The sequence below is a fragment of the Bos javanicus genome, chromosome 28 (genome assembly GCF_032452875.1).
Source record: "Bos javanicus breed banteng chromosome 28, ARS-OSU_banteng_1.0, whole genome shotgun sequence".
NCBI classification, from domain to species: Eukaryota; Metazoa; Chordata; class Mammalia; order Artiodactyla; family Bovidae; genus Bos; species Bos javanicus.
The window spans coordinates 44,938,447-44,961,488 of record NC_083895.1 but is presented as its reverse complement, the minus strand read 5'-3'; the positions used below and the strand labels follow the sequence as shown (position 1 = coordinate 44,961,488).

The following is a 23,042-nucleotide window of genomic DNA, read 5'->3' as shown; positions in this document are numbered from 1 at the left end:
GCAATAAGGCTTCATTCCAGGGCAGCCGCGCTTCTAACGCAAAGGCAGTAGGTGTTGTGTGCATGTGTGTTTTTTCTCTTGAGAAAGTAAATTAGTTAATACCAACGAAGTCGTTAGAACAGGGTCTGGAATGAAGCTCCGCACAGTTGTTACATGTTGTGTTTATTATGCGCCAGAGTTTGCCCCTGCCTTCAGGGTCACTGGGGCCAGTGAGCACCCAGGAAACAGGTGCTGTCCTCAGGTTAGCCCTTGCACTAACTTCACCAATGATGATTTTCCTTAGTCTCATCACGTGTTGTAAAAGGCACAGGTTTTAGAGAGACAAGCCCATGTTTGGATTCTGGTTCCCCTTTATATTAACTTTGACAAAGCCCCAGCTCTCTCCAACCAACCCTGATATCTCCCATTTGGGCCTCCCACACTGTTGGAAGTGGAGTCCATCGCCCCTCAGGCTCTGGGCCAGATGCCTCGTCCGCCAACACTACGTGCCAAGAAAGCCGTGCGTGGCACTGATTCCACCTTCCCAAGGCCCTGCATCTTTGACCACTGTGCCCAGAGACCCTGATCTCCTGGGGGGGGGGGACTCTTTCCAAGTGTAACACTGATGCAGGGGTGAGACCCACCCCTGAACTGAGCTTCAGACAACCCACTCACACACACACTGTTGAGACAGGTCAGGGGAGACTCACGGGGAACACCATCCTGCAAAACACTGAGGTCACTCACCGATTTTTCTTTTTCCGGAAGTTTCTCTCCAGACGCCTTGCGCTCAGTCCACCTGTTGGCCCGTCCCTCAAGGGCCCCCACTGGCTTCTCACTCCTCTTTTGCTGCTGCACTTCTCTCCTCCTGTCTGCACTAGAAAACACACAAACTCCAAGTCCTTCTCCCCGGAGTTGTATCCAAGTCATTTGGGCGCTCAGCAAGCAAAATGGCCTTTTATTAAATGGCATTCACCTTTGCGAGAAGACAGCCAAGGATATAAATGACAAAGTTCTTTATTCTGTTGCTTGAGTGGCTTTTGTTTGTGTTTTTCTCCCAAGATGAATCTCACACAAATCCTTGGGTGCAAAGAACTCTTCTGGGAGGTGAGGCCCAGGAGCAGGAAAGGAGGAGGAAGGAAGGTGAGACTGGGAAAAACTCATAAAATGTGTACAGCACGGGGATATCTATGTGTTCGGCAGAGGCTGACCTCTGCAGGAATCTCCGTGAAGCATTGCCAGTCAGAATTGTCTGTTTAAAACTCAAGAGGCTGGAGGATGTGCGTTCCTGTCCCCCATCATTTGAGTTGCCCAGAAAGTAGTTAACCCCCACATTTCCAGACTACTTATGAGCTAAATGGGATGCCACTTCTACAAAGAAAGCTCAGAAGCAGAGGCAAAGAGACCCAAGGGACGCATGCTTGGAACTGTCCACCTGCTGTGGCTGAGCGTGGAGGTGGCCAGGTCTGTGTGGAACAAGACGCTGGTGGCATCTTCTGCATAGTGGAGCAGTGCAATAGCTCAGTGGCTCTTCCTCCCCTCTCCCCTGCCCGTCCCCTGACCCTTCATACGGTTGGCTCATCATGAGATGCTGAGCACGCCTGGACTCCAGCCAGGTCTATCTCTTATCCTGGGATTCCACTTCCCTACCTACAAAACATGGTGCAGTGCATGTGGGTGTCCCGTGCTGACACCAGGAACAATGATGGATGAGCTGGAGGCTGTCTTCAGCCCTCAGGGAGAAGAGGAAGGGCCAAGGAGGAACTCTGTGCCTGTGTGGCCTGGGGGTGGTCAGTGGCCAGGAGGAGCCAACTGCCAGCCTCTTGTGCTGCTGTGACTGTACAATCCCTGGGATGAGAGGTGAGGTAGGCAGGGAGGATGTGGAGGAGCTATCCCCTGGGGGGTCTTTGTCACCAGCAATTGGCTGAGCCAGCTCTGGGGCAGAGTGTCCATGAACCCCGTTTTCTGGCCACTGAGGGGTGGAGGTGGAGGTAAGGGCCAGGCCAGGGAGCTGCTCAGCTTGAGGAAGTAGGAGCACAGGAGTGGGCCTAATCCAGACACAGGTGGATTTGGGGCCAGACCCTTCTGGATGGCCCAAGGAGCACAGAAGCATAGATAGTTCTGCTTCTGAGGCAGCCAGGAAGTTGGTGAGGACCGTGGTTGGGGCAAGGGGGATCAGTGTGAGGCCTTCCTACTGTGTGCAGACCCTGTACTGGGTCAGTGAGGGAGCTTCAGTGTGGGCAGGTGTTCCTTGCCACCTTAGGGCATCAGCTCACACAATGCCAGGCAGGCCTTGCTGTGAGCATCATCCTGATCTGACAGATGAAGAATCTGCAGCCCAGAGAGGTCAGTGACTTGCTTAGGTGACACTGTGCATAACTGGGGACATGGGTCCTGGGACTCAGACAGTCTGGGTCCAGGGTGGGTTCCTGACCATGCACAACCCTGCTTCTTTCTTGGGCTTGCACTGCTGTATGACGACCTTGTGGGACCTCAGCTCATCCTGCTTCCATGTGAGCCCTGCTTCCAGACATAGTCAGTAATGGGCAGAGTCAGCACTTACTGCCCCAAAGCTCAGAATTCCTGTTTAGGGCTCAAGAATGGCCTGGATCCCTAGGGTCTCAGCCCCAGATGCTTAGGACATGGCTCAGTTTTCTCTGTGTTTGTTTGTTTGTTTTTTTTAATCAGAGAACTATTTCTCCAGCCCAATACTGCTCACATCTTCCTGCTTGTCTGTTTTTGATCATGGGCTCTGCATGTTTTCCTCATATCCCCCCAACTCCCAACTTTAATTAGAGAGCACAATTGACTCACAGCCTCGTTCCTGGCATCGACTCCCCTGGCACTCCCTGCACTTGTGTCTCAGCTCTTTCCAGAGAGAATGACCCGAGGATATGAGGGATGGCTTAGAGCTCAGGTAATCAGTGGGATGGACCTCTGAGGACAGGAGAGGATGATGCCACCCCCAGAACCACAAAAGCTGCACAAGAGACGACGTCTGACCCTGGAGAAAGCTCTTCCCAACTGCTCCGAAGCAGGCAAGGCTCAGAACAGGATGTGATGAGAACACTAAATTCCAGTGGAAATGACAGAAGGATGTCGATAAACGGTAGATATTTGTCCCAGTTGAGGCCTAACGCAGAAGCTTGACACAAATGGTGCCTTAGCGACTTGCACAAAATAAAATGGAATGAAATCTTGAAAGCAAAGGAAAAATACGTAAAACATACTCAGTTCCGTGACTTAGGTTGCCGTGCATTTTCAACAAGGTTGGATGTAGGTTTTGTGAGCAGAAGTCACCAGGGGGTTGGGTTGAACACAGAAAGTGATTCTCCCTTGAAAATCTTACTAGAAAAATCTCCTGGGGAAATCTCACCACAAAGCCCACTTGCCAGTCCGGCCATGATTGGCAGGCATTTGCTGGTGACTGAGGTGGATAAGGAATCTGCCTGCCAGTGTAGGAGATGTGGGTTCAGTCCCTGGGTTGGTAAGATCCCCCGGAGAAGTAAATGGCAATCCACTCCAGTATTCTTGCCTGGGAAATCCTACGGACAGAGGAGCCTGGAGGGCTACAGTCCCTGGGGTCGCAAAAGAGTCAGACACGACTTAGCCACAAACAACAACATCAAAAAGGAGGATGGGACTGAGGGCTCTTTCAGGAGTGAGACCACTACTGTGACATCAATAGAAGTCAGGAAAACAGAAAAGTTGAGTGGAGGAGTCACTGACTTTCCCACAGGTTAGTAACCCAAACGAAGCAATTTTTTGTCATGTTGCTGCTTCGTCACCATCATTGTTCCCATGAATTTTTGTGACCATCCTGTGTAAACAGATTTTGTATATAGCTTTCTCCTCAAATGGCCTTCTCCGTGTTAGCCTTTTGTCAAACTTACTGTTATTAATTGTACTCTAGCCTATCAAATGTTTGTGTCTCCTGATTTGGTGTGTTCCTCTTTGAACATTTGGGTTATTTCTATTTTTCACTATTAAAGGTATATTTTGTGCATTGGGCTGTTTTCCATCTTTGAGATTATTTCTTTGCAAAAGATCCCCAGTACAGTTCACACGGCAAAGAACACAGTCATTTTGAAAGCTTTTGTTGAAAATGACCAACTGACCTTCTCAAGGAGGCTCTTTTTAGTTAGTTACCATCCCTGGGCTCCAAAATCACTACAGATGGTGACTGCAGCCATGAAATTAAGACGCTTACTCCTTGGAAGGAAAGTTATGACCAACCTAGATAGCATATTCAAAAACAGAGACATTACTTTGCCAACAAAGGTTCGTCTAGTCAAGGCTATGGTTTTTCCTGTGGTCATGTATGGATGTGAGAGTTGGACTGTGAAGAAGGCTGACCAACCTAGATAGCATATTCAAAAGCAGAGACATTACTTTGCCAACAAAGGTTCGTCTAGTCAAGGTTATGGTTTTTCCTGTGGTCATGTATGGATGTGAGAGTTGGACTGTGAAGAAGGCTGAGCACCGAAGAATTGATGCTTTTGAAGTGTGGTGTTGGAGAAGACTCTTGAGAGTCCCTTGGACTGCAAGGAGATCCAACCAGTCCATTCTGAAGGAGATCAGCCCTGGGATTTCTTTGGAAGGACTGATGCTAAAGCTGAAACTCCAGTACTTTGGCCACCTCATGCGAAGAGTTGACTCATTGGAAAAGACCCTGATGCTGGGAGGGATTGGGGGCAGGAGGAGAAGGGGACGACAGAGGATGAGATGGCTGGATGGCATCACTGACTCGATGGACGTGAGTCTGAGTGAACTCCAGGAGTTGGTGATGGACAGGGAGGCCTGGCATACTGTGATTCATGGGGTCGCAAAGAGTCGGACACGACTGAGCGACTGATCTCATCTGATCTGATCCCTGGGCAACCATGAAGTTGCCATCGGGCGCTTCCTTACAGCAGAGGCTTTGTCTTCTCTTTGTTACTTTCTGACCCCATTCATTTATTCAATATTCATTGAGCCCCTGCTATAGAACAGGATTTTCTGTGTGTGTAGTGCAAACAAAAATGATTCTGACATCCCTGTTCCTCAGAGAACACACAGTCTAGATGAGAGGGCAGATGGAGCAGCAGCAGTCAGGCGCCACGTTTCCCGTGTCTGTGGCTGCCCAGAGCCCAGCACAGAGCTAGGCCACCCGTGTGGACACGTCCATGGTCTTGCTCCCACTACACCCAGTGAGTGAGCCCAGTGAGCTCCTCCCAGGCTCCTACTTTCCCCTCATTCTCTCTCCTCCCACCTCCTTCCCAGTGCCTCTTGGAGGACCCTTGTATTCATATCACGTAACTCTCAACTCTCGAGTTCATAATGTGCTTTCAGCTTCTTACCCAAACCATTCTACCTTCTTCAGATGGACCAGGTAGTCAAATTGCCTAATTTGTTTTATTTCCTGGGGATTCTGATTTTGTCCTCTGCATCCCAGGGACCCTTTCATGAGCTCCCAGAGCCTCTGAGCTGTTTTCTCCACATGTCTTAGGCCATCTTGAGTTTCTTAATCCCCACCCTGGAGTGCAGAGAGGAAATTTGCATCGAGGCTGCAGCAGCGTAGCAGGGATGTGCTGAAGCCCCTTGGAGCAATTCCGCCATCGCCATGCTTCTCAGATGGGCTTTGGGAAAAGATGTGGGCAATGGCCTTTCAGAGAATTAAACAAATTAGGGTATTTTGGGGAAAAGAAGATTGTTTCCTTGCAGCTTCGTTAGGTGCAAGCTGTTGGCCTGGAGTTTTAATGTTCTCTTCAATTTTTCTGTGTCATAACCTGCTTTGAGGTAAGAACTGTTCATTTAGTTTGATTCCCCTCTTTTTTTCCCCAACTCTTGCACAGAGGTAAAGTTGATAAGAAGGAAGTAGTTTCTTCTCAGTCCCGGAGGACTGTAACAGCAACACTTTAGCTTGCCTCTAATTACAGCCACCATGACAGTTCATATGTTGTAGCAATAAAAATAACCATAAACCTTACATAATCATTAAAGTTAAGCAAACAGCCCCTCACTGCATCATAATGCACAGGTACTTGCTAATAATCCAGGAACAGCATCGGGGCATTCAAGGAACATCTTTCCTATCTCCACAGTTTCTTAAACAACTTTAGAGACATATTTTTATTAAGTATATGCAAGGCAGATGATCTTAAACCTCAAGAAGAGTGTGCATAATAATTGTGTACTCTTCTAATGCTCTCCAAAGACCTATTCAGAGTCCATTCTGAAAGACAATAATATATCAAGAAGTTCTGCAAACTTCCTCCTAATGAAGACATGCCAATTTGAGACCAAGAATGTGGCCTCTAAGGACAAAATAACCACCGCTCTCAGTCTCTCGGTGTTTTGCTACTTTATTTCAGAGTGATTCAAAATCTAATTAAATTTCTAAACTCTAATGAAATTACAGAAGAAAAATCATTTAGGATTATATTATGTACAATTACTCACAGCTGAAAATTACACTTACCCTCTTTCACCAGGATGGAGTCTCCTGGGAAAACCCTTGTTATTTATCCACCATGTAAATCTGACACTTCTCTCACTATTTACAGGTGGGAGGTAAAGCTGAATTAATTAAATGTATATATCCTGAACTGCAACAGATATGTGGGGAGGGAGTCCAGAAGAGAAATGGACTGAGATTTTCTTAACGTAAGAAAGGCTGGGATTGGGTGAGTAACTGAGCTACCAGGGAAGCCCATGACTGACACTAGATTCTGTCTAAAAGAGAAGATGCTCAGAGTCTGGGATCTCTTGGGAGAAGAAACATCACAAAGCTTTAGAAGATGAGCCTAGGGTGTAGGATGTTCTTTCAAGTTATGTTTAGCTTTGAGAATCTTTAGCTTATTTTTCTGCAGGTAAGTGAAGACCTTGCTACCAGAAGTTTGCTTAGGGATGGTGGCCTGAATTTCTGTTTTAAAAGGGCTTAGTAATGTGATCCATTCAGGCTAATATCATTAACCAGATGCTTTTGAGTCTTTAGCAGCTGATTAGCAATTTCCAGGAATGCATCTGCTCAGTTTTTTTTTTTTTTTAATTTCTGTGAATAGGGAGTTTTGAAGATGCCTCCATAGATACAAGTATTATCTTGTATTGCGACAAGTTGGGCTGTGGTGGACTTGGATTTCTGGGAATATAGACTAAGTAATTCAGATCTTTCCTCTTATTAAGAATGACTGGAAATGCTAGACAAAAAATAAATTTTAAAACATCTGTTTAAAGTTGTCAGAGAGCTAACAGGCAATGAAGTATGAGAACAAGATCTGGGAGAAGAAATTCCAAATGTGCGTGGAACTTGACAATTTTTTCTCCTGGAGGCATCTTTCAAATCCAGAAGAGGTGACTGGGAGGCTGAGAAGGGAGGGGAGTGTCAATGACTTTGGGGGGATAAAACCAGAACCTACTAAGAAAGAGGACCCTTGGAAACCCTCCTAGCTTTGGGTCTGTATGGTAAAGGGCTGATTCCTAGTAGAAATAGTGGACCAGAAATAAACTGCTCCTCAAAAGGAGTAAAGTCCAACTTTTATTCATTTTAGTCTCTGGTATGGTATTCAGTGTTGCAATTTTTGCTAGTGAAGCATAGGATACTGTCAAAAGATATACAGATCTACTTGAAGGAATATAATATCATCCTAAACTTAAAATTATTTTGTTTCTCTAGTGTTCATATGTAATATCAGGGATTCAATAATACAACCAGGTGTATGAAAAGATAAAACACAGTGGAAAGAAAATAAAAACAAGAAAAATAAATAAATGAATTAACTTGATAGATTTTTCTGGTTTTAAGTCATTCTTGAATTCTTTGAATACACTCTATTTCATTACAGTTTATTAGTTTATTTTAAAAGTAAGTAGTTGATTTGTTAATACTTTATAAAAATCTTTTATCTATATTCATATGTGAATATTTGTTTTAATACTGTCCTTATCTGATTTTAGCATCATTAATATGAACTTTTATTAAAATGAGTAGGACAGGTTTTAGCCATTTTTTTTCTGTAAAAGTTTGTATAAGAATTATTTGTTCCTGTAGAATTTGGTAGAACTCATAATCACATGTAAACATGGGTTTTATAAAGGTGGGATGTCTTCGATCAATGTCTCAGTTTTCTGGATGGCTATGGTACCTTTAATTTGTCTATGTTTTTCTTATGCTAGTTTTGGCAGTTTATATTTTTACCAATTTTTGTCCATTCTTTGAGGTTTTTAACTTGCTTTTGTAGATCTTTATAAAATTTTTAAAACCTCTCAGTTATGTAATCAGTTCAGTTCAGTTGCTCAGTCATGTGTGACTCCGTGTTATAGTATCTTTTTATTTTTATGTTATTTCTCTTTCCCCTTTGATAAGTCTTGCTAGAGGTCTATTATATCAGCATTTGTAAAGAATCAGTGTTTCGTTGCTTCTTTGTATCGTGTAGGTTCTTTCCCCCCTTCCTACCTTAGTAATAAATCCCTAAATTTTATACAGGGCACATAGATCAAAGACTTTATTTCCAATCTCTTTGCATTTAAGTCTGATCATGATTAATTTCTTGCCAATATGATGTAAGACGAAATATGCTACACAATTTGCACTCTTTCTTTCTGAGTGTGAATGTGTAAGCATGAATCACTTTATTCAGACTGCTTACTTCTTGCTTATTTTTGTCTATTTGATGTCTCAATTTCTAAAATAGATATATGACATTCTCCAAGTATACTTGCTTATTTCTCTCTGCAATTCTTTCAATTGTTCCTTTATATATTTTGAGATTGTATTTTTAGGTGCCTGCGTATGCATGATTATTCGGAGAAGGCAATGGCACCCCACTCCAGTACTCTTGCCTGGAAAATCCCATGGATGGAGGAGCCTGGTAGGCTGCCGTCTATGGGGTCGCACAGAGTCGGACACGACTGAAGCAACTTAGCAGCAGCAGCAGCATGCATGATTATTATACTTTCTTTCATCATTTTTACCATATGTGTAATATCCATCTTTTCACTTCTGTGATTTTGCACCTTAAATTCTGCTTTATTTAATGTTAAAATCACTCCTCTTGTTTTTTGTATTTGTCTGCTAATTTTTTGTTTCTAATTTTCAACTTTTCATGAATTTCTTTCTAAAATAGATCTTTATTTAACAACAAATAGACAACATATTGCAGAATTTAAAAAAATTTAATGTTAGTGTTTATCTTATAGTTATCCCTACTTGCATATTTAAATAATATGTATACAGAAAATGTGCTTATAAAAACATGTAGAGCTAAAAGAATTTTTAAAAAGCATGGCTCATCCCCAGCACTGTTTCTCCCCCCAACATGTTTGCCTTTTTCCCCATCTCAAGTCATACTGTTCAGTGAGCAGTATTCTAGCAGGAACATTAGCCACGGAGTTAGACCTTTGAGTTTGTGTAAGGAAGGAGAGATTCCATTTTCAAAATATTTATTTATATGGTATCTTTTAACACCAACAAAATTGGTGTTTATGCTAATTTCTTGTGATTCCAGGGCAGAATCTTAGCTGCAAATTGAGCATTTCTGGATAACTCGAGGCTTACTTCCTAGGCAGAGAAGCCAGGAATGATTTTAATTCCTTCTGAGAAAATAAGGTGGAAGGGGAGACTGTTTGCTGGTGTTCTCTAAGCTTCTTGCATCACCGAAGATGTCCAGATAGCCGATGTTCTTTTACTCAAGATTGAAGTTAAGAAACAGGCATCTGGGTTGTCTGTGTTTTTACCAGTCGTCAAATTTGATAAATGCCAACTTTTGCAACCTTCTAAAAACTACGGGCTGAGAGTGAAGTTCTTCTTTTTGACAGGGAGGGAAACGCTGCATGCCCCATGGTTTCCTGATTGTCGCACAGCATGCAGATGGCTGAGCACGGGTAAAATCGAAAGCCCACCCCGAGAGAGATGCTCTGTCCCTGGAACTCCCTTTGAACTGCGCTCTTAGCAAGCTGTGCCTATGTTTCTTTGACCAGGAGCCCCTGAGGCAAGGGGGTGTTATGGTGTCCACGGCTTCTTCAGAGTCTCACTGGTAGATATCCAGCTCCTTAGCTTCCCTGAAGCACTGGGAAAAATTTGAGAATGAAAATTCCTTTTTGGCTTTGGTGGTTTCATTTTTTCAAGATTGATTACTCTAATAATGAATTTTGCAGTAGTATCTTAATGGACTTTATCCTTTTTATGATGACCTGGCCATATTTGAGAAAATTTAGAATTGCAATATTATTCTTGGATCAGTAACGGAACTGTATACAGCCATGCAGAGATAGGGGAAGAAATTAAGCCATGTGTAAGTTAAGGCATAAATATACATATGTGTCTGTATATATATATATATTTTTTGGCTGTGCCACATGGTTTCTGGGATCTTAGTTCCCTGAGCAGGAATTGAACCCAGGTCCTTGTACAGAGTCTTAAACACCGGACCACCAGGGATCCCAAATTTTTATAATCAGAAAATAATATTGAAACCACATCACATGTATGGTAAGATTTATGGATCACATTTATATATAAGATTCTCTGTGGATCATCCCCAAAGGTACACATACCCTTACTTACTGCAGTGTTCTTACTTACTTCACTCTGTATACTAGGCACTAGGTTCTTCCACCTACTAGAACTAACTCAGATCTGCTCCTTTCCACGGCCGAGTGATGTGCCATTGTGTGCATGTACCGCTGCTGCTTTGTCCATCCCTCTGTCGATGGACATCCAGGCTGCTTCCATGTCCCTGCTCTTGTAAATAGTGCTGTGACAAACATTAGCGTACACATTTCTTTTAGAGCTGTGGTATTCTCAGGGTACATGCCCAGTACTGGGATTGCTGGGTCATGTGGTAGTTTTATTCCTAGTTTTTAAAGAAATATCCACATTTATTGTTCTCCGCAGTGGCTGTATCAATTTACAGTCCCACCAACAGTGCAAGAGAGCTCCCTTTTCTCCACATCTTCTCCAGCATTCATTGTTTGTAGATTCTTTTGATGACGGTCATTCTGACTGGTGTGAGGTGATACCTCATTGTAGTTTTGATTTGCATTTCTCTAAGCAGAGGAACCAGAGATCAAATCGCCAACATCCACTGGATCTTGGAAAGAGCAAGAGAGTTCCAGAAAAACATCTATGTCTGCTTTATTGATTATGCCAAAGCCTTTGACTGTGTGGATTACAATAAATTGTGGAAAATTCTGAAAGAGATGGGAATACCAGACCACCTGACCTGCCTCTTGAGAAATCTGTATGCAGGTCAGGAAGCAACAGTTAGAACCGGACATGGAACAACAGACTGGTTCCAAATAGGAAAAGGAGTACGTCAAGGCTGTGTATTGTCACCCTGCTTATTTAACTTATATGCAGAGTACATCATGAGAAACGCTGGACTGGAAGAAGCACAAGCTGGAATCAAGATTGCTCGGAGAAATATCAATAACCTCAGATATGCAGATGACACCACCCTTATGGCAGAAAGTGAAGAAAAACTAAAAAGCCTCTTGATGAAAGTGAAAGAGGAGAGTGAAAAAGTTGGCTTAAAGCTCAACATTCAGAAAACGAAGATCATGGCATCCGGTCCCATCACTTCATGGGAAATAGATAGGGAAACAGTGGAAACAGTGTCAGACTTTATTTTTGGGAGCTCCAAAATCACTGCAGATGGTGACTGCAGCCATGAAATTAAAAGATGCTTATTCCTTGGAAGGAAAGTTATGACCAACCTAGACAGCATATCCAAAAGCAGAGAAATTACTTTGCCAACAAAGGTCCATCTAGTCAAGGCTATGGTTTTTCCAGTAGTCATGTATGGATGTGAGAGTTGGACTGTGAAGAAAGCTGAGTGCTGAATAATTGATGCTTTTGAACTGTGGTGTTGGAGAAGACTCTTGAGAGTCCCTTGGACTGCAAGGAGACCCAGCCAGTCCAGTCTGAAGGAGATCAACCCTGGGTGTTCTTTGGAAGGACTGATGCTAAAGCTGAAACTCCAATACTTTGGCCACCTCATGAGAAGAGTTAACTCGTTGGAAAAGACTCTGATGCTGGGAGGGATTGGGGGCAGAAGGAGAAGGGGACAACACAGGATGAGATAGCTGCATGGCATTACCGACTAAGTAAGGACATGAGTTTGGGTGAACTCCAGGAGTTGGTGATGGACAGGGAGGCCTGGCGTGCTGCAGTTCATGGGGTCACAAAGAGTCGGCCATGACTGAGTGACTGAAGTGAAGTGAACTGAATAATAAGCAGTGTTGAGCATTTTTTGCGTGTGTTTATTAGCCATCTGTATGTCTTCTTTGGAGAAACGTCTGTGTTGCCCGTTTTTTGATTGGGTTGTTTGGTTTTTTTGTTATTGAGCTGAACCACTGTTTAATTGTAAAAGGTTTTGAACCAGAGGGCTGCAGTACTGACCGTGCTTGCCTACAACCTTTACCTTTCTTTCCCTGGCAGCAGGTATCTACACCAATTTACTCATGAAACTCAAGCAAGATGATGACGGTGAAGGCACACAGTTACTGGAATAGACCCTCCTGTCCTCTTACTATTTCATCAAAGATATGAGCCAGTTTAGGTTGGCTTCTATTTTCTACTTGTCATGTTCTTATTTTTAATCTTCATTCATTGTATGGTGAGCATTTTTATATATACATCCTCGTGGGTGGTGGTGGTGGTTTAGTCACTAAGTCTTGCCTGACTCTTGTGACCCTATGGACTGTAGCCTGCTAGGCTCCACTGTCCACAGGATTTCCCAGCAAGAATAGAGGAATGGGTTGCCATTTCCTTCTCCAGGGGATCTTGCCAACCTAGGGATCGAACCCGTGTCTCTTTCATTGCAGGCAGACTCTTTACTGCTGAGCCACTGGGGAAGCTGCATATGCATCCTTGTACATGTGTTCAATCCTTGCTGTAAACTTTGTTTCTTACAGTGGGATCAACGGGTCGAAACTTGTGTAAACTTTTAAAGCTGTAGATGCTTATGACTAGAATGGTTGGAACAATTTAAAACTTATCAGACAACTGTGCCAGTATCTACATTTATTTCAATTATGCAATCTAATAAATAAAAAAAAATTTCTTTAACATCTGTGAATTATGAATAAGTAGACTATATAATTATGATTCAAATCTTTTGGTCCTTGTCAAACTTTGGGGAGTGGAAGGGATGCTATTATAGCTACACAAAGATAATGGACATAAACCAGGACTTACCTGGCAAAACTCAGCATATGGCCTTCCTACTAGTGAAGCATGATAACCCATGCAGCTGATTAGGAATTAAAGAGCTAGAATGTTGCCTCTGCCACTCACCTTCATACTCCTCCCCTCATACCTCATCTCCCGAACTTTTTGTTTATAATTTTAATGATTTTTAGAAATATTATTCAGTGGAAAATGCGTGTGTTCTCTGGCTTCTTCATTGCTTAGTTTCGCTTGCTTCTGTACTTCCTGAAAGTGGAATCGCTCCGCTGTCCTCTTCTGCACTCTGCTTTCTCACACATCATGTTCTGGAGTTTTATCCGAGGCGTCTCTGTCATCGTACTTCGTTTTTCACTTGTTGTTCAGTGGCTCCGTCATGTCCAACTCTTCGCGACCCCGTGAACTGCAGCGCGCCGGGCTTCTCTGCCCACCACTCTCTGCCCGAGTTTGCTCAAACTCAAGTCCCTTGAGTCAGTGATGCCTCCAACCACCTCATCTTCTGACACCCCTTCTCCTCTTGCCCTCAAATTTTCCAGCATCAGGGGCTTTTCCAACTTATTAATAGTTATATAATATTCAATTGTAAAATTCATCATGAATTATTTACCCACTCTCCTGTTGATGGATTTTGTAGTTCTTTCAAGATATTTTTTGCTATCGCAAATTAAACTCTGTGAATATTCTTTTCTATGTCTCTGAATGTACAGGTGTAAGAGTATATCTGGTTATATCTTCAGGAGTAGAATTGTTGAATCACATGGTAAATCTTCAACTTCATCAGAGAATAAAAATTGTCTTCAAAAATGTTATATCACATTTTTTCACATTCTCAGCTTAACTTAAGCATTACCCAATATTTTCACCCATCCTCATTAAAGTATTAATCAACAAATAAAAAATGTGATACATTTAAAGTGTACAACTTGGTGTTCCAATGTATGTATACATTGTGAAATAACAGCCAAGCAATGAACATATCTGTCCCCTCAGTGTGTGTGGGCATGTGTATCGAGAACAATTAAGATTTACCCTCTAAACAAATTTTAAGTACAGAACTATGCATTGGATAACCAGACTTATTCATGTAACTTGTGCCCTTTTAAGTCCTTTTCTAAGTATTTACATCTACTCATTTCCTTTTAATTCTTATTTTACTTGCGGTCCACAAATTTGATACAAGATGTTTTCATTATTATTCAGTTCTAGCTGTTTTTTAATTTTCATTGTAACTTATTCTTTGACTTATCAGTTACTTAGAAATGCATTTTTAAATTTCTAAACACGGAAACGTAAGTGTATTTTTGGCCACTGTTACCTATTTCAGTTGCGCCATGGTAAGAAAGATAGGCTGTTTGGCACCTATTCCTTTGAAATTTTTGAGAATGGCTCCCTGGTTCAGATTTTTTTTGTAAATATTGTATGTATGGTTGAAAAGACAATTTTCTGTTTTTTTGGACCAGCCTTCTATTTAAGCGTGGTACATCAATACGTGATTAAAAATCTCCCCTATACTTAGTTTTTTACAAAGCCTCCCACAGTCTTGGCGGATTTGACGGTTTCTCCCGACTAGTGGTGAAGAATCTGCCTGCCAATGCAGGAGATGCAAGAGACGCAGGTTCCATCTCTGGGTTGGGAAGACACTCTGGAGTAGGAAATGGTAACCCGCTCCAGTATTATTGCCTGGAGAATCCCATGGACAGAGGAGCCTGGCGGCTACAGTCTGTGGGGCGGCAGAGAATCAGAAATAACCAAGCAGCAGCAGCAGCTTGACTAATACTGTAGACGCGCGTGTCAGTCGCATGCACTGTGGCTGGCGCTAAGCTGCTGGGAGAGGACAGACGCTTCCTGGGCATGAGGGGACCACACTGGAGCAGGGACAGAGGCTGAGAATATCAGAGCTGCAGAGCTCTTTCTCTGTTTGCTGGCAGAGCAGGTTACCTCCCTACCGCAGGTGAGGTCCACAGCTGTGCTCTAGGCTGGAGGCTGGGCTGGCTCAATCTGTGTGAGCAAAGTAAAGTGACTCCTTTACTCAATAAAAGCTCTTGAGACCCTCTGCTGTGTCAGGTGTGGGGCTCAGCGCTCCGGCCCCTGACCTCACAGGCTCCCGGTCTAGTGGGAGGCGTCCCAACACCTGTGAAAGAGCAGCCCAGGTTAAGAGCTGGGCATTTATTGTAGGGGCATGGGGTGGGGTTAAGAGCTGGGCATTTATTGTAGGGGCATGGGGTGGGGTTAAGAGCTGGGCATTTATTGTAGGGGCATGGGGTGGGGTTAAGAGCTGGGCATTTATTGTAGGGGCATGGGGTGGGGTTAAGAGCTGGGCATTTATTGTAGGCTCATGGGGTGGGGCAGCCCATTCTGGCCCGGATAGCACCAGACCACACTGAGACTCCAATCACTCCCAGGTCCACTGGCTAGATGATGTCAGGCTGTCTTTTCAGATTCCAGCTTTTGGGACCATTTTGAGATTCTGTATTTTCCACTCTTCTACTCAGGTGGGTAGCAGATGCTGCATTTTCTGCTCTTAGGAGGTTGTGGCTGGGGGAAAAAGAAGAAGCTGCTGCAGAAACTTCCCTTTGTGGGTTTAAATATGAATGCTTGAGCCCTGGAAGAGATCACGAGAGGTATTCTAGAGCAGAAGTTACACACTGCTGTGCGGTTTGACTTGCCACACGTGAGGGCTTCCCCAGTGGCTCAGCAGTAAAGAATTCACCTACAGTGTAGGAGATGCAGGAGACACGGGTTCCATCCCTGGGTCAGGAAAATCCCCTGGAGAAGAGAATGACTACCCACGCCAGTATCCTTCACAGGAAAATCCCATAGACAGAGGTGCCTGGAGGGCCACAGTCCATGGGTAACAAAGAGTCACAGACGACTGAAGCGGCTGAGCACGCACACATTTTAAAATTCAGTTCAGTTCAGTTGCTCAATTGTGTCTGACTCTTTGCGACCCCATGAATCGCAGCATGCCAGGTTGCCAAAAATTGCAAAGTCTGATGTCACATCAGCTTGGGACCTCTTTGTGTATCTGAAACCTTGGGCCCACCTGAAGCTCCCCTGGTGTGTTTTCTGCAGCCCACAGCCATTGCCCATAGATTATTGTGTCTGCACGGGTATTTTCTTTCAGTTCGCTTAGGGGAAACTGAAATATCTCTTCTACAAATGTCTCCATTAAGTGGGATAAAGATTTTAAAAGTCCACTTGTTTCAGGCGAAGCAAGAGAGACTATGTTTCCTGGTGCAAGTGAAGACTGAGCCAAAGTGTTTAAAGTGAAATAAAGTGTATCTGGGTAAAAGGATGAAACTTAAAGGCACCAAAATGCAGAAAACTACATTCCCCAGAAACATTCTACTCCATTCATGTGGAGGCTCAGAGGAGCGAGCACGGCTGTTCTGAAGGGGTCCTGTCAGTGGGTGTCAGCGGCTGCCAGTGCAACCTGATGGCCTCTGGCTGGACAGATGGACCTTGGCAGTGGGTGGTGCCCACCCATGGATGGCACAGTGTGGTGTGAGAGGCACAGACTGCCAGCCAAAGGCTTGGGCTCAACACCCAGCTGAGTGGACCCGGGGTACCACACACCTCAGTGATGACGTTCCCTCCTCCATCAAAGGAAGGCCAGTGCTAACACCTGACTCAGAGGGCTGGGATGGGGGTCAAATAAGCTCGCATTCTAAAAGTGCAAGTGCTCACTGAGTTAGCTGCATTAGGGATTTGGCTGAGGGATCCCAAGGAAAAAAGTGTTCAGTTTCTGCCCGCTCATTTAAATGGAGCTCTACAACTGTCATGAAGCTGATTTATGTTTTTGCGAGTGACATGTGTTGCACACTGGAGTTGGTGCCTTGGTAGTTAAGAATGTGTCAGGGAGGAGTATGGAAACGCGTGACCCCAAATTTGCGGGCTGCGTCTGTGTCAACAACCAAGGGTCTTCCGAGGTTGGACACTTGACCTGAATCTGTGAACTTGCATGGGAAAAAATCCCATCTCTGTCCTCTAAGCTCTGATGGAAACTTAGCATTTCCTGCTAATGCACGTGCAGCCAGTAAGCCACAGTGCCGTTGCCACATAGGTGCTTTTATTACTAGTAGGAGCAGTGAATATGTCCACCCATATTTCAGTTGTTAGAGACATCTCTTAATATCACGGCATCAAGATCGTGGTAGTCATTTCACTTGATGCTACGCCTTGTTATTTACTGTATGGGTAAGAAGCACATGCATTTCTGCATCACAAGTCTGTTTTCTAGGTATTTGGATACTTGTGTTTCAAAGTAACTGGTTTCTTTTAGAATCCTTGTGTGTGTGTGTGTGTGTGTGTGTGTGTGTGTGTGTGCGTGCGCGCGCGCGCATGTGCTAAATCACTCAGTCCTATCTGACTCTTTGTGATCCCATGGACTATAGCCCGCCGGGTTCCTCTGTCCATGGGATTCTCCAGGCAAGAATCCTGGAGTGGGTTGCCATTTTCTTCTCCAGGGGATCTCTCTGACCCAAGGATTGAACCCCTGTCTCTTTTGTCTCCTGCATTGGCAGGCAGGTTCTTTACCACTAGCGCCACCTGGGAAAGGATCCCTAAGTGCCTTATTTGGGGTACTTAAAAATGTTATTCTGGGAAGAAATCCACAGGCCTCTGGAACCTAAAGGAGTCTGTGGTCCTAAAACAGTGACTGGCCACGCTGTGGGCTTGGGGGTACTTTCTGTCCTTGCCTCAGGCTGGGGGGCTGGGGTTACTGCAGGAGTTGTACCTCCAGGCAGGCCAGCTTTGCCCACATCCCTCTCTGAGACTTACCAGCTGGGGTCTCTGGGGAAGAATCTGCATGCAGTCACACTTGTGTGGGGAATATCATAGGAGATAATACTGGGTAATGATCAGTACTGGTCCCCGGGTCCCTGCCCCCCTTACCCTAGATGCCCTCATTGCGGACCAGCTCCCTTTGGCTGCCTGCACTTGCTGGGATGGCAGGGCTGAGAGGCACTGAGCAGTGCTGGGCTGTGGCGGCAGCTTCCTTCCCCGTCTGTCACGTGGGACTGGGCTCCCGTTCCCCAGAGCTTTAGGTCACATAGCCCCCCTTTCTGCCCTTTAAGAAGCCCTGAGCAGAACGCCAACATGAGCTCTGCGGTCAGAATGCTGACAGTCCTCCTCCTCCTTGGTAAGTGGTGTGTGGAAAGGGGGCTCACGTTCCCCTTTCTTGGCTGGGGCAGGGGCGCTTCAGTGAGTCAGAAACTGGGGCTTGCTAGCCCACTGGGGCTCAGTCCCTCAAGAACGCATGTGTCCCTTTGGACAGATGGCTTTTCTCACTTTGATGGGACAGTGAGAAAAGCTTTTGGTCTGTTTCACTCCAGCTGCAGCTGACAAATGCTTCTGGGAGTGCAGAGGACAAGAAGTTTCCTGTGGCAGAAAAAGCTTTGGGGCTGCTGCTGCTGCTAAGTCGCTTCAGTAGTGTCCGACTCTGTGCAATCCCATAGACGGCAGCCCACCAGGCTTCCCCATCCCTGGGATTCTCCAGGCAAGAACACTGCAGTGGGTTGCCATTTCCTTCTCCAATGCATGAAAGTGAAAAGTGAAAGTGAAGTCGCTCAGTCGTGTCCGACTCTTAGCGACCCCATGGACTGCAGCCCACCAGGCTCCTCCGTCCCTGGGATTTTCCAGGCAAGAGCACTGGAGTGGGGTTGGGACCTAGACAAATCTAGCTTTAAACTGTGGCTCCACTGCTGACAAAACAGAGCTCCTTAGAGTCTCAGTTTCTGAACCAATAAAAGGGAGAATAATAATGTTTACCTTCTAGGATTGTGTGAAAATTAAGTTAAATTTAATTAAGTCAAATGAAAATAATTATGTAAAATGGGAAAATATAGATATGTAGATGCTTTTCTATTGTTAATGGTGAATCAGTCTTATTATGCAATAAAGCATGCTCTTATTTACTCAGAGGTATTTGTTTTCTAAAGTCGGTTTTAATCCTGTGATCAAAAGAGGAAAGAAGGGAGAGAGGCAGAGACTAATAGAAAAAGAGGGAGATGATATAGAGGGAGAAAAATCAGGCCAGAGAAACAGACAGGAAAAACCCAAAAGAGATAGTGATCAAGACAGGGTGATGGTTAGAAAAATGCATAGATAACAGAAAAGGTAAGAGTCTTGAGACTTTTTGCAAAATCCTCTTTAACGTCAACTGTTATTTCTTAAAAAGGCAATGGATGTCTGTCATCTACCCAAAGAAGCTCTTTGCCAAAACTTGCACTGAGTCAAGACTCAGGCAAGCAGTCTGTCTCAATTTAACGTTCTGTCTCTCGAGTAACAGCCTATATCCTGGACACGGGGAAAATTATTCTCATGGGCAGGACTTTGTCTAAAGCCTGCACTGAGCCCAGGAGAGAATAAAGTCCTTGGCCTCCAGGAGTGAGCACGTCAGACAGATGGCAGCCCGGCCTCTGCCGGTTTACACGTGGGAATGGCACGAGAAACAACTGGTGGTGGTAGTGAAAGGACGGTGAAAGCCAGGCAGCCGGGACTAAGGGTGTGCAGGGCAGACCGTGCGAGGTGTGCCTGGCTAAAGCGACAGAAGGCAGTGCAAGTTTTCACCCTTGTTTCTGCTTTTGACTTACGTAGATACGCAAGCCTGGGAGGAAAAAGTTAAATTTAAGGAGCCTCTTGAAAAAAAGGTGCAAATTATACGAACAGGCAATTCACCGAAGAATGACAAATAGAAATAAACTTTTAAAATGCTCACACTCACAAGTAACAGAAGAAATAATAACGTCAAACATTTTGGAGTGCATCTGATAAGCTGCATAGTCATATATATCCTGCTCAATACTTTACATTAGCTCATTCTGTCCCCGTGACAACTCTGAAATTCGACCCCCTATTATCTGAGTTTTATGGATGAGGTTTGCATTGTGATACTTGGCCAAAGCATCACAACAATTTAGGGCTTTCAAACACCACTTGTAGAGAGAGCAGTGGTTAGCCTTTTGCGTCCAGCTCTAAACGCTCTGCATGTGAATCCTTGCTCTGCTCTTTACGAGCCCAGAGAGCATGCGTAGGATATTCCTCCTCACTCTGCTCAGGTTTCTCATCTGTAACTTGGGGATGAAGATAGTACCGACCCCACAGGTTGAGAGAATTCAATCTGTTATCATATTTAAAGCATGTAGCCAGTATCTAAGGTGAGGGGACCATTCGTTATTGAGTACCAGATTCTGTAATCACAATTTGGTAATTTGTAGCAAATGAACGGAAGAGCCTGCAGTCCATGGGGTCACTAAGAGTGGGACACGACTGAGCGACTTCACTTTCACTTTTCACTTTCATGCATTGGAGAAGGAAATGGCAACACACTCCAGTGCTCTTGCCTGGAGAATCCCAGGGACGGGGGAGCCTGGTGGGCTGCCGTCTATGGGGTCGCACAGAGTCGGACACGACTGAAGTGACTTAGCAGCAGCAGCAAAATGTAAGCTGTTCACAGCCTTCTACCCCAAAATTCCACTTCCAGGAGCTCATCCTAATAACCTAATAGGGTAAAAGCTCCCTAAAATATTTAGCAGGATGCTATTCAGCACGGCTGATCACAGCGAAAATCAGAAACTAATGATTACCAGTCGGAATCCGGCTAAATCAATTACGCTCTAAAATTTCCGATGAATCCCCTAAGTTTCAATGAAAGACTTACCTTTCTCAGAACTGATCTGGGTAGAAGAGAAGAGACAAAGTCATAGTTACAGAGCTCTAGTTATGTCGTCATATTTTGCACATGTTTTCTTACCTTTCCAAAAATTGACAGGAAGGAAATACAGCAAGTGGTTAAAAGTATCCTTCAACTCTTTTTAGGAAATAGGATTATAGGTCATCTTTCAGTTTCTGTGTTGGAAAATTTCATAATGTTTATATATATTCTTCATTCCAATAAGTACATTTCTATGAAGAGAAAAATAACTACCCACCTATTGAAAATTGTAAGACAAACGGCACTTTCCCTTTATGGACTGGTGAAAGTGGCCTAAGGATTATCTAGTGTAACCCATGAACAGATGGCTTGTGAAGGCAGGTGACCGGGCTGGTCATCCAGGGTATATGTGAGAACTGTGGACGAGAAGGCTGTTAGGGACACAGCGAGGCAGAGTGGCATCTCCACCTTGCCACCTCGGTGCCATCCGGGCTTGCCTGGGGCCAGGGAAGAGAGACCAGATCCACTGTTTCCCACACATGGAGTAGTTGGAGAGCTTTTGAAAAACCAGTCCTCAAATATTTTGAAACTATTCTTAAAACTTAGATCAAGGTGACAAACATTCATGGACACAACACCCTAAATTAACACATTGCAAAAAAAAGAAATTTTTTTAAGATATCCGTGTTTGAAAGGAGATGGGTAAATACACACATCCATCGGAGAAGCAGGGCGTCAGGGATGCCGTTGAGCCCTTTGTCGCCCTTGCTGACTCGTCTGCCTCCCTCTTGCCAGAGGAAGCAGCGCGCCTGCTTTGACTGTGCTTCCTTCCTGTGTTGTATTTGAGGTGTTAAAATGTTGACCTGAGTGCTCTCACCGCATGGGTAACATCTGTGTCATCTACCCATGCTGAGCCTGTGAATCAGGTGTCTTCACCTCAACTATCTCTATGAGTCTGTTGAAACACCACACAGTAATTTCGTTGTCCGCTCCAGTGCTGACCCAATTCAGGTTGTTGCTAACGTTTCTCATGACAGCTGTTGCTGCGGTGAGCTTTCTGGTCCTGTCTCCTAGGGCCTGTGAGCAGTGTGCCCCTGAGGAGGCACGCCTGGAAAGGACTTCCTGTCATTTCTATGCGTGATTCTCCTCTTACCGGAGTTGCTCTCCACCAGCGAGGTCTGGATTATCTATCCTGCTACTGATTCAATAAAACTTGATATTGTCACATTTCTAAATTCTTTTTGCCAGAGTTGTGAAATATTACCTACAAGGGTTTAGGTTATACGTTTCTGATTGCTAGTGTGAAGAACCGTTTTCTGTGTACTTATCAGACAGGTTTCTTTTTCTCTTCTTGCTAGTTTAACTTGGTTACTGGTTTTTTATGTAATTTTTTTCTGGATATTAAGTTTTTGTTTATGCCATGCATTGCAAATATTCTCTCTTATTATTGCTTTTCTTGTCTTACTGCTTTTCTTTTATACTTGTGGTATTCTTTGCGGAAGTCTCTAAATGTGATACAGTCAAATTTATGTCTTTTCCTTTTTGTATGTTTTGTTTTTCTGTCTCGCCTAAGAAACCTTTTTTTTAAACTTTAAAAGTGGTTGAATGTTTCATGATTAGGTCTTTAATTTATCTGGAATTTCTTTTTGTGTAAGGGCTAATTTTAGTTTTTTTCTTCATGGAATATTAATTGCCCTATCATCTATTTAATCATCTTTCCTTTTTCTCCTACTTTTCAATACTTCTGTCCTCATCTAATACGTGTCTGAGCTCTTCATGAGCAGCATCATTACACCCACTTTGCAGATGAGGAAACTGAGAAATAGAGCATGATTGCTAGTTTACCAGAGGGCAAGGGAAGCGAGGACGCTGGGGTTCACACGGGAGTGTTTCGATGCCCAAAGACTATGTTTTGGGCCCATCAGTCAAGAATAGAAAATGGATCATCAGGCAAAAACCAACAAGACTTTTCAAACTATCCTTTCAATTTTTTATTTAAAAAATAATATCAAACCTAAGAAGAGTTGCAGGAATAAGACTAGTACAAAAAGAGTTGTACGATTTGCTGATTTCTTTAACAAATTACCTCGCTTGCTTTACCAGACGCCCTCTCTCTTTCTCTCTGTAGGTAGGGAGAACGCATGATGAAGCAAACGTGGTTATGTGTAGATCTGCATTTATAATCTCTAGTGATCTTTATGTAGATAATAGCTATGTTTTTATGAAACAGAAAATATCTATTAC

General features: G+C 44.0%; 1 protein-coding gene across 7 annotated transcripts in view; it reads left to right on the top strand.

Moving 5' to 3' along the window:
* The first annotated feature begins 18,077 nt into the window (after positions 1 to 18,077).
* The window catches only part of TMEM273 (transmembrane protein 273), a 45,880-nt gene continuing 40,915 nt past the window's right edge, over positions 18,078 to 23,042 (top strand). For 3 of the 7 annotated variants that reach the window (XM_061405666.1, XM_061405665.1, XM_061405664.1), the window contains exon 1: positions 18,078 to 18,284. In XM_061405666.1, coding sequence (XP_061261650.1) covers positions 18,242 to 18,284 — 43 coding nt within the window. In that variant the 5' untranslated portion in view covers positions 18,078 to 18,241. The remainder of the gene's footprint in view (positions 18,285 to 23,042) is intronic. The other 4 variants (XM_061405659.1, XM_061405662.1, XM_061405660.1 and 1 more) reach the window with 3 other exon arrangements.